The 12,305-nt window shown below is 36.5% G+C and overlaps 2 protein-coding genes across 2 annotated transcripts; both read left to right on the forward strand.

The window, feature by feature from the left end:
- Positions 1–3: 3 nt before the first annotated feature.
- On the forward strand, positions 4–1,413 carry LOC149690070 (uncharacterized). Its single transcript, XM_089870465.1, has 5 exons — positions 4–159; positions 233–430; positions 503–821; positions 874–975; positions 1,035–1,413. Exons 1-5 carry the CDS (start codon positions 4–6, stop codon positions 1,328–1,330), a joined length of 1,071 nt encoding a protein of 356 aa, XP_089726591.1. The 3' UTR covers positions 1,331–1,413.
- A 9,271-nt stretch (positions 1,414–10,684) lies between these two features.
- Positions 10,685–11,639, forward strand: LOC149690071 (uncharacterized). Its single transcript, XM_089869610.1, has 3 exons — positions 10,685–10,908; positions 10,977–11,224; positions 11,405–11,639. The coding sequence occupies exons 1-3, from the start codon at positions 10,735–10,737 to the stop codon at positions 11,619–11,621; spliced, it is 639 nt and encodes a 212-aa protein (XP_089725736.1). The 5' UTR covers positions 10,685–10,734; the 3' UTR covers positions 11,622–11,639.
- The last annotated feature ends 666 nt before the right edge of the window (positions 11,640–12,305 follow it).

Consider the following 12,305-nt stretch of genomic DNA (forward strand, 5'->3'; position numbering starts at 1 on the left):
ATAATGGTAGATTTCATGGAAATGCATCCGGAATTGGTAAGTGGACGATTTACCGCCACTTTTACCAAGCAAGTACACGATAGACTATGGGATGAATTAAACCAACAATTAAACAGTGAAGGAATCGGGGCTGTAAAAGATGTGCTTAAATGGAAAAAGGTAATATATTTTAGTTTTTAATACTTAAACTTTATGAAGGTGTTTGCGTAATTAATATTGAGATATTCTATAGTGTTGGACTAGCTGGAAAAGTGATACAAAAAGTAAAGTAGCAAGTGGAAAAAAGAAGAAAACCGGAGGAGGAGAAAGAGAAGATGTAGATTTGACCCCGCTGGAAATTAGATTAGCTACTATAATTGGTAATGTAGTTATAGAAGGTGATCCAGCAATTAACGAAGCCGGGGTACCACAAGAACATGCTCATCATTCGGTATGTAATACTTGTCAATTGGTTGAAAAAGACTTTTGGTAAGCCTAGTTTATGGTATATTTATTTTAATAGGAAGCTTCGCCGACCCCAAGGGCTAATATTATTGTGGAGAGCTCCACGTCAACAGGCAATAGCACTGTTATTGACAATCAAGCTACCGAGACTATCTCTACTAAAGCTTTTGAATCGCCTCTTCCAAAAATGTCAAGTTGCATCCACTCAATGGCTAGTAAATCTACTCAAATTGCTAGTCACAAGAATATGGCAACTAGTTCTTGCTCAGCAACTGCGAGTACGTCGGCAATTCAGCCCAATGTAGAATATGTTTTGCCGGGTTATGAGAATATTGGGGACTTTTCATTTGTTGAGCCAATAATTGAAGAAGTCGATGGTAAGTCTCTAGACTTGAATTTATGTATGTGTATTTCAAATCATTTTTTTAGATACAACTATACCAAAGTCTGGGGAAAAAACACCCAATATTCCAAGTGAAATGAATAGAAAAGAAAGCTATACCAAAAAAGCTTCGTTAACAGATAAGAAGAGTAAGTAGTTAGCATTAAAATATTTTAAATATTATTTAGTACAAAGTGTAATTTTATAGAAAGGAAATATGCTGAGGAGAAATCTCATTTGGAAAAAGCAACGGAAGCTCTAAGAGAAATAAAAGAAAGCAAGGTTGATGCTCTTCAAAAAATGAAACAAAGCAAAGTTGAAGCTTTAAAAAGCATAGAAAAAGCACTTCTTAAAAGAGTTGAAGTTGAAGAGGAAAAATGCCGTTTGGAACAAGAAAAGCTACGTGTAGAACAGTCTAAAGCTCAAGCGTGGAAGGACGTTGCCTCGGCATTAACCAATATATCAACATATGTGAGCAGTATTGTGAGCGATAAAACTTTATGAGCAATTCATAAGTTTTTATGCTAGACTAGCAGCTACTCATTGCATTTAACTTCTCAATTCACAACCACCATGATTTATTTTTATTCCTATTTGACTAGTCAGTCATAAAAAACTGTCAAAATTTAAGTTGGTTTTTTGAAGAGCTATTGTTAAAATACTTCATGACTAGTCAATCCTAAAAAGTGATAATTTGTTTATTGACTACTGTTGTTAAAATACCTTAAGTATTATATTTCTTTTATTGCAAAAATGTTGTATGTAAGTTCATTAAACAATTTGATGCCATAATCAAAAGCAATTCATTTTAATCTGTTGTTTTTGTCAATTACACAAACCTTCTTACTATGCTTTGCCTAGTTAACTGTCCCGGTGCTAAAAAGTTTTCATTTGGTTGAGGTAGGTAGTTTGGAACGTCTACTACTTGATTTCTCCGCAGCCGTCTAATTCTTCTCTCGCGCAATTGCCTGGGGTTCAATTCCTCATCTTCAGTGTCACTATCCGTTTCGACGAACTCATCATCTTCAATATCGAGCCCTTCCTCTATTCGCATATTATGTAGAATACAGCACGCATAAACTATACGAGCCGCGGCAGTTGGGTGGTAATGCAAAGTACGGTGCTGCAGCAGACAGCGGAATACTTGCTTTAATACACCGTTGCACCGTTCAATTATGCATCTTGTTTCACATAACGCATTTGAAAACCTTTCTTCTGGGGATCCGTCTGCTGGGTGAAGTATTGGCACCATTAGCCATGGTCTTAAGGGATAGCCACTGTCCCCTAAACATATGTATACTTCGGTAACTACTTTGAAAATTTAAGATTCCAAACACGCTTTACCGATTAACCAAGCATTTCGACGTCCATTAATGTAACTATTTTCTAGGTAGGTTGAAACGGCAGACATTCGAAATATATGTCCATCATGCGAGGAGCCCGGAAATTTGGCATTTGCATTTATTATTCGAAGTTTATGATCACAAATCTTCATATAGATATAGCACGTATTAATTTAATTTAATACTATATGAATGTGCCTATTCTCACCAGTTGAACATTAAGCGAGTGAAAGCCTTTTCTGTTTACATATGTGTATTCCCTATATTGTTGATCTTGTGCCGAGGGAGCAACTATAGCAATGTGGGTGCCATCTACTGCCCCGATAACACCGGGAAACCCAGCAATTGCTGAGAACCTAAAATATTAAAGCAATAGTGAAGGGGGAAACTTCTTTGTAAATGAATAGAATTATTAAGATATGCATTTTTATAACCCAATTTTATTTTTCATTTGTTCTTCTTCTGTCACGGGAAACTTGATAACTTCGTTCAAGAAGATATCTACTATGCACCTACTAACTCTAGCAACGCAGCGACTCACAGTAGGTTGGCTAACTGTGATAAAAACATCTTGACCTACAGCACGTTGATAGCAACCAACGGCATAAAATCTCAAGGCAATCAAAATCTACATTAGTAAACAAGATAGTTCAATAATATTTTAATACCTTGATTTACGGAATACATACTTTATAATCTACCGGAATGGCTAGTGCGTGATTTCCAGACAAGCGATCGGCTAACCTATCCCATATTAAATACACGATGTCTTTACTAACCCGAAATAAGCGTTTGAATTTGTAGTCATTCAACTCAAAAGCTGCTGATCGGTCTCTTATAACTCTTTGCTGTCTTAAATCCCGTCTTATTATTTGATTTCTTTCTTCTTCATCATATTGGGCGGCCAAACGCAAAATTTCTAGCTCTATTATCGCGGCCATGTTTCTACAAGTAAGGCCAAAAGGAAATCCTAATGCCTATAAGGTCAGCTAAAACCCTCACCTTATATTTAAGGAGTTTTTGGCTCCTTTGTAAGGATAATTTTTGGTAAAGATAAGTCTAGAATAGCAACATCGGTTTCTAAAGAGAATTTTCAGCGCTAAGGATGAAAAATTATCCTTACGACTCATAAGGACAGTTTTAGAATCGAACCCCTGTTTACGGATTTTTCCACATAACGACTTCTAAAGCCTTCCGATAACGGTAATCAAACTTAATTTTCAGTGATTTAAACTATTTTTCGTGTTATCGCCTTCTTTTGGTTTTACCTACTGGCAGCGTTTTGCCATAGGTCTTGGAAAAGCTCGTATTGTTTGTTCCTCGGGACTCATGACGGGGCTTTTTCTATAACTGTGTTTGAGACCTTACTAAAAATACCTCCACTCTCATGTTTTCGCTGTTATTTTTTGAATTTCGGTAATTAAACGTGCGAACTCGACATTTTTTGTTGCTCACTGCATTCCGCTAACGGTGTTTAATTTTTTAATTCGGTTTCATCGTTATTTTTAATTCGGTTTCATCGTTATTTGGCTCATTTTCGCCGAAAGTGACGCTGTAACGCCGACGGGGATATTGCCTAGTCCTTGTCTCAGACCGTCCTAATAAGTTTAAAATTCATTATGCCGTCTGCTAAACACTATGATCTCATTTAAATTGTACGGAAACGTCTTTTAAACTAATATGGGTCATTCCAAGGACACGTGTCTTTTGTGTGACCTCTTTATGTTCGGCTCCCTGTCATTGTAGCTGTAACAGGCTGAGAAATAAGGATTTTTTTTAAACTGGACATCTGGCCTGTGTCGACAGAGCCGCATGAGAACAGGCTGAGAAATAGACCATTCCTGCAAGTACTTGTAGAGAAACAAACGTGCAGGGGCGGAGAGGTGTCTTCCGACTCGCTAAGAGGCAACGCCAGATGGAGCCACAGTTCACTAAACGCGGGAGGCTAGGCAAGTCGCTCTGCCTCTAGCGGTGCTTCTCAAAACACCTCTAGCCCCTGTTAAGTTCTCTTCAGCCATGTCAATAATGGAATGGTCTATAAGGATTTTTTGGGGTTTGTTGTATCTCGGCTTTTGTTGAGGAGATATTCTTTATACGATTTCAATATTAATTAGCAATGTTACTGTATATAAGTAAGGCATTAATTATACAGTGCCTAAATATAGTTTTTGTAATAATTATCCTTTGCTATTATATCAATATGGAGTTCATTATACATTGCTAAAATACATTAGAAAGCGCGACAAAATTGTAAGGGTTTCCCTTGGAACCTCTTGTTTCATGAGGAGTTTTACCTGATTGAAAAATTAACTTCCACCACCGTTCTCGGTCAAACGAGATTTTGAGGAGGTCTCTAGTTATTCCATAGAGGAGCGTTTGTATGGGGATTTGTTTTAAAAACGTTTCAGTATCCCAGATTATAATTTATCTCTCCCTACTTTGGATGCTCGTGCCGTGGAACTTGCGTTGAAGCGTCTAAAACCTGAGCCGGAGGGTGGACCAGATGGTATTACCTCAAGACTGGACTTAGCGATAGCACTGGCTATATGTTTGAACCAGACTCGTGATTTTGTTTTTATTTGCATTTTAAGAATTTCATTCCGGTTCATGAATATATACCAATTTTACACTGAATACATGATCATAAGCTCCTCATTTTAAAGAGAGATTGAAGAAATGCTTAGGTGCATGGGAATGTGGTAAGGGTTAACCGAAGAAATGAAAACTGATTTCAGTCGTATCGCGGGGCTACTCACTCTTAAGAGTTACAGCTTATAATTCTAGCACTTTACTGCTTCGAGGGGCTACTCGTTGACTTGTCAGAGTTAGCCCACCGAGTGGGAATGTAAGTAAAAATTTAGTACGCGACTACCCGAATGAATTTTTGTAGTAGTAGAACTAGCTCGGATAATTGTGGCTTTCTTTCTTTTGGGCAATGAGTATTTGGTTTTCGTTTCATGTGCCAGCATTTAATTGGCTCAGATTTCAGAATCCATTTTAAAATGTTAACAACTTTAATTACGCAATATAAGGTTAAAAATAGGAACAAACATTCGCGTAGAAGCAAATAGTTTCGCGTCTTTTACAGGTGGAGCCACTATATCGTAGGTTTTCTATTTTCCATGAAATAACTGATGCTGTAAATTAAATGTTATTTTCGGAAATTTCTGCCCGAGTGTTTTAGTTATACTGCCGTTGTTTCGTCATGGTTCGGTCACATTGCTCTAACTCCAGCTCCAGCGAATATGACTATTTTTGCCACCTAAAGCGATTTTAATTCATCTATATAGAGGCGAAAATGAAGGACTGTATTCTAGGAGAGCGATAGCTCTCTTAGATAAGACTTCATACCGACTTTAATGTATAAGGATGGTTTTTTGATTGGTTATAACTTTTTTTGTATCGTATTAACTGCTTTGAAAAAATTCCACAGAACTACAATTCGGGCCCGCAATATGTGGTTAAAATTTCAAAAAGATCCACTCATTAGTTTATTTTATAAAGAATAAAGTTGCTAAGGGTGGTTTTCATTTGCATAAATTTGTCAGTGTTTTTGGTGAAAAAGTTAAATTTTCCCATAGAAATAACATGAAATTTTTTTCAAATTTAGCCATTTTGTGGCCACCCTTTTGAAATGAAATATTCGTTTGTTACGTTTGGGAACGGTTTTATATCAAAATTTAAACCTTTTTCTAGGACCATTTTTAAGGTTTTTGAGAAAAATTAATTTTACGTATGTTTAATTTTAAATTTTAAAAACTACCCCAATCTGCGATATTTAGATGGATACACTGTTTTATTAGGAAATATCAGCGCGACCAATATTGGCCTTTTTTAACGTATAGTTGCCTAATAATAATCCGATTGTTTCTTCTTAATGCCTGTTGGTTGGAATGGCCTATCGATGGTGAGATAAGACGGCTTTAATATTGCCGTGACGTTAACGAGGCCACTGCGGCGACGCCGTCAAAACACCCGGGTCGAAATAATCGCGGATATAGTCCAGTACAGAACAAATAGCTAGCTTAATGGACATTTTAACTTTTCTCTGCTAATTAATCTGGATTACCAATAAAAGATGATTAAACTAGATTATCACTTAAAGGTAATTAAACTAGACTCCCAATTAAAGATCAATAAACTAGATTACGAATTTAAGTAATTAAAGTAGTTTACCAATTAAACGTATTTAAAACAAATTACCAATTAGAGGTAATTAAACTAGACTAGCAATTAGAGGTTATTAAACTATTTAACCAATTAGAGATAATTACACTAGATTACCAATTAAGGGTAATTAAACTAGATTACCGACGACTGGTAATTAAGCTACATTACCGACGACTGGCAATTAAACTAGATTACCGACGACTGGTAATTAAGCTAGATTACCGACGACTGGTAATTAAGCTAGATTACCGACGACTGGTAATTAAGCTAGATTACCGACGACTGGTAATAAGCTAGATTACCGACGACTGGTAATTAAGCTAGATTACCGACGACTGGTAATTAAGCTAGATTACCGACGACTGGTAATTAAGCTAGATTACCGACGACTGGTAATTAAGCTAGATTACCGGCGACTGGTAATTAAGCTAGATTACCGGCGACTGGTAATTAAGCTAGATTACCGGCGACTGGTAATTAAGCTAGATTACCGGCGACTGTTAATTAAGCTAGATTACCGGCGACTGGTAATTAAGCTAGATTACCGGCGACTGGTAATTAAGCTAGATTACCGGCGACTGGTAATTAAGCTAGATTACCGGCGACTGGTAATTAAGCTAGATTATCGACGACTGGTAATTAAAGGGTATGAGAAGCTTCGTTTGAAAAACCTCTGATTTATATAGCAAAAGATAGAATTAATTACTGTGAATTCAGAAATATCAAGCTTTTAATTCTCCGATTTCTAGTTATTTGGCAATATGCATTTGAAAATGCTTCATATGAAATTATTTAAAATCCACTTTTTAAAAGTTTTTAAGAAAGGCTACAACGTTTTCTTGTTTTTGACGCCACGCACGCGAGATGGTGCCACTCTCTCCGCTATCAAAGCATAGACAGAGCACGAGACGGGTATAGCTCGCGCTCGCGCTCGCTTGTATAGGTTTGCCCGTGTGATGTCATAAACCAACCGAACAAGCTGAGAAGACAAAATAATTTATATATCGAAGCTGAGTTTTCGTGATTTTCCAATGGATTTTAAAAATAGAAACTTTGGTTCAATTATATTAAAAACTTTATATTTTGAAAGTAGAGACTTGAAAGTGTAATATAATACCACTTTCGTGCTAAAATATGATATGAAATTGTAAATTCCCATACCCTTTAAGCTAGATTATCGACGAATGGTAATTAAGCTAGATTACCGACGACTGGTAATTAAGCTAGATTACCGACGACTGGTAATTAAGCTAGATTGCCGACGACTGGTAATTAAGCTAGATTACCGACGACAGGTAATTAAGCTAGATTACCGGCGACTGGTAATTAAGCTAGATTACCGACGACTGGTAATTAAGCTAGATTACCGGCGACTGGTAATTAAGCTAGATTACCGGCGACTGGTAATTAAGCTAGATTACCGGCGACTGGTAATTAAGCTAGATTACCGACGACTGGTAATTAAGCTAGATTACCGGAGACTGGTAATTAAGCTAGATTACCGGCGACTGGTAATTAAGCTAGATTACCGGCGACTGGTAATTAAGCTAGATTACCGGCGACTGGTAATTAAGCTAGATTACCGGCGACTGTTAATTAAGCTAGATTACCGACGACTGGTAATTAAGCTAGATTACCGACGACTGGTAATTAAGCTAGATTACCGACGACTGGTAATTAAGCTAGATTACCGGCGACTGGTAATTAAGCTAGATTACCGACGACTGGTAATTAAGCTAGATTACCGACGACTGGTAATTAAGCTAGATTACCGACGACTGGTAATTAAGCTAGATTACCGGCGACTGGTAATTAAGCTAGATTACCGGCGACTGGTAATTAAGCTAGATTACCGGCGACTCGTAATTAAGCTAGATTACCGGCGACTGGTAATTAAGCTAGATTATCGACGGCTGATAATTAAGCCGGATTACCGACGGCTGGTAATTAAGAAGGAATACCGACGGCTGGTAATTAAGCCGGATTACCGGCGGCTGGTAATTAAGCCGGATTACCGGCGGCTGGTAATTAAGAAGGAATACCACGACTGGTAATTAAGCCGGATTACCGACGGCTGGTAATTAAGCTAGATTATGGACGGCTGGTAATTAAGCCGGATTACCGGCGGCTGGTAATTAAGAAGGAATACCACGACTGGTAATTAAGCCGGATTACCGACGGCTGGTAATTAAGCTAGATTATCGACGACTGAAAATTAAGCCGGATTACCGACGGCTGGTAATTAAGAAGGAATACCAACGGCTGCTAGTTAAGCCGGATCACCGACGGCTGGTAATTAAGAAGGAATACCACGACTGGTAATTAAGCCGGATTACCGACGACTGGTAAATAAGAAGGAATACCGACGACTGGTAAATAAGAAGGAATACCGACGACTGGTAATTAAGCCGGATTGCCGACGGCTGGTAATTAAGCTAGATTACCAATGGACGCGCAACGTCCTAAGACTTTTTCTCTCCTATATTTTCTAAACAATTTTAATTAATATGAAGACTGAAGTGACAGATATTAATAAAAACTGTCATTGTACACAAAGACCGGAAAGTGTAAAAGATAAGGCTACAATATTAACTGCCTGAAGTAACAGATATTCAAATTTTCACTTTTGAAGACATGATTATAAAACATCAATTATTTTAGAAAATTCTTATCTTACTTTTTTCACCAAAATTTCATTTTCCCAAAATATTTTTCAGCAATATTTACCCAAGTATTTTGTTCTCAATAGTAATTCATGAAAAAATGTCACCTAGAAGGGTTTAAGGGATACTAGCTTTTTACTTCCGACTAAGATTTGATTCTAGGAGTTTCAAATGCTTGGATATCTGAAAAGATTTCTCTTGAAGAGTTTAAATTTTCATATTATAAAATTGGATATATTGAGAAGCGGAAAATAACATTGGCCTTTTCATTGTGATTTAGTTATTTGTGTCGAAAAGATCTGTAGATTGAATGTGATCTTTGAGAGCTATACAGCACTTTAATATTTAATACTTCGAAAGCTTTACAATTGAAGAATACGTTTTGCTAAGTTTCATACGGTTTATATTTTATCAGCTCTCAACGATTTTCTGTCCATTTTATTCTCTTTATCTGGCTGAATTCACTACCTAATTGTAAATTTTTGATAAAATATAATATGTAAGCCCGTAGTATTTTTTAAATGACGCGCATGTTTCTAATTGTTGAAATACTTTACCGAAGTAATTTCAGTGAAAAAAAGTAAGATAAGATTTTTTTAAAATAATTGATGTTTTATAATCATGTCTTCAAAAGTGAAAATTTGAATATCTGTTACTTCAGGCAGTTAATATTGTAGCCTTATCTTTTACACTTTCCGGTCTTTGTGTACAATGACAGTTTTTATTAATTTGTTCAGCCGTAAGACTCAAACTAACTTTTATGCAGGTAAAGATTTAATTTTTATCAAAATACCTTCAAATCGACGAGTACTTACGTAACGGAATTTTACTTAACATTAGACACTTTACCTTCAAGTTGCTAAGCGATTACCTAACGGTGACCCAATTCTGAATGGAATGGAATCAAATCTTTTAAACAGTTTCGCTAGAACAATTAACTTTACGTATGATATTTGTGTCAATTATTAGACGTCAGATTTTAGGTATGATATGAGTATTTTCAAAGGTACGATATTCACGAGACTGAGTCTGGTCAGTATGGGAAAATGTTACCAAATAAATCTTGGACTGGAGTTGTTGGACGTCTGTCTTCGGAAGTAAGTAACTGTATAAACATTTATTAAAACAAATCCTGTATAACAAATATATCTCTCATAGAAAGCCGATTTTGGAATTTCTGGACTTTCCGTTACTGAGGGAAGAAGAACTGTTATTGATTTCAGTGTCCCTTATATTCACGACACGTTAAGCTTTTTCGTGGGTGTTGAAAACGGGACTAGATCAGAAATCTTATTCCCGAGTCCACTTAAAGTCAATGTAAGTAATAAGTATAATTTGACTTCATAACTACCTAAACCACTTTTTTTGATGTTTTAGGTTTGGCTATTAGAAGTGACTTGTACAATTATGGTTTTCATTCTACTATGCATATGCTTTACCAGTCGTTATAAGTCAGCGTTTAAACTGCGCAGTTTCATGATCGTCTTTGCCATTGCTGCGAAACAAGGTATTTTATTGAATTAGAAAATTATTTTACTTGACTTGTGTTTTAAAAATGTTAATTTCATGTTAATCCCCCGATACCATGTTGAACTCCGACTCTAGAGAACCAGTTGTTTGCTTTTGTGAAAGTCTACCTCGTCTCTTCATAAGGCTGTTCATTTGTATGATTGCAGGTGTTAATCTGAATAATGTTCAGCAACCAGCTTCTTTAGTGATAATCGCATGGCTGATGACTTGCACAATCACCAACATTTTCTATGGAAATGAGCTTCAAGCCTCTACTAGCGTTCCAACGAAAAATGACATAAATACACTGGATGATTTAGCATCAGTTCTTAGATTGGGAAATATGAAACTTTTCATTCCGGAACATTCCTCTGTATTAGAATATATCGCGAAAATGGTGGGTGCCATCATCATGTTACTGATGATAAATAATACTTCAATATGCCTTGATTTGAAATCACGCAGCCTCCCACACCGTACGGAGATCTTTTTCGTCGAGTGACTGAGATTAGACCACAAAGACCATCGAATAACGCTGATATCTACGCTAGACGTATTACTACCCCACAATCTCGAATACGAACGGAGCTTGAACTTTTAAAATTGGGGTATCCATCGTCAAAGATACGGGCAGTGAGTGAGCCCCTCATGAGTTTAAATACCGCCATTGGGTTTCGAAAGAATTTCACTTGTCAAGGATCGTTTAACTGGGTGTAAGTATGAATTCGCTGGGATTCAGTGGCAAATAAGGGAAACTTGAAGTGTTAACGTTAGTCATAGTGATGATGTTACTAAAGGTTTTCCTTTGTGCCTTCCTTTGTATTAATTTTGGCATACCAGACAACATAAAATTGTATATTTGTGATTAATATAAGTAATGTTTCCCATGACAGCATTATAGCATTATCTGAAAGTGGCTGTCTGCAGAAGTGGGAGGAAAAATTAATGTTTCCAGTGGCTATGGAAGAAATGAAGGACATTGACTCGGCTACGGAAGTTAACTACATCGGGTTCATTGATTTAGAAACCACATTTTTTCTACTCTTCATAAGTTATTTTGCGTCTATGGTTGTGATTGCCCTACAACTCTGCAAGAAACTATTGGCATAGTGCTTAATCTTCATTTGAAAGAAAACTTTTAAATAACTTTACAGAAGTTCTTATTTCATCATCAGAAATCCAGAGATTATTTTTAAAGAGAATATTTTGACAACTATTTAACTATTGAACTAAAAGGGAAGGTTATATTTACAATTGTAATTAATGCCCTTGAAAATTCTTCTGCCTTGCTATTAAGGGCTGAAGGTTTTAAAACTTTCTTGCACAATGAGCTTTTACGAAAAGAAAAGTCGCCTTTTCGAAGACAAGCTTAAGGAAAGTAGTCCCAAACCTTCAGTTGCATAGAATACCGACACGCTCATGTACAGAACTTGCGAATGGTGATAATTGTAGCTCGATTTAAACTCGATTTTGCGGGATCTATTTTCTCTATCTAAAAGCTGTGAGGTGGTCTCACGACACTAGAGCAGTAGCAATCTATCTACTTAAACGATGCACAGCAAGTGGAGGGCGAAATATTATACTCTCTCCTTTTTTCTCTTGATACTAGTGTTTAATTTCGACTAACATTTGTTATTAGTTAGCTCAAATACATGGATATCTGAAAAATTGAGCTTGATGAATTTAAACTTTATTACTTGAAAATGTAAAATATTGCAAAGTGAAAAATGATATAAACCGTTTGACTTTGATGAAGATATAAGAGTCTTAAAGATCTGTAGCTTGCTCGTGCTC

The sequence above is a fragment of the Phalangium opilio genome, unplaced genomic scaffold (assembly GCF_054372755.1).
Source record: "Phalangium opilio isolate 3A_F unplaced genomic scaffold, DU_Popi_V2 ptg000031l_1, whole genome shotgun sequence".
Taxonomy (NCBI): Eukaryota; Metazoa; Arthropoda; class Arachnida; order Opiliones; family Phalangiidae; genus Phalangium; species Phalangium opilio.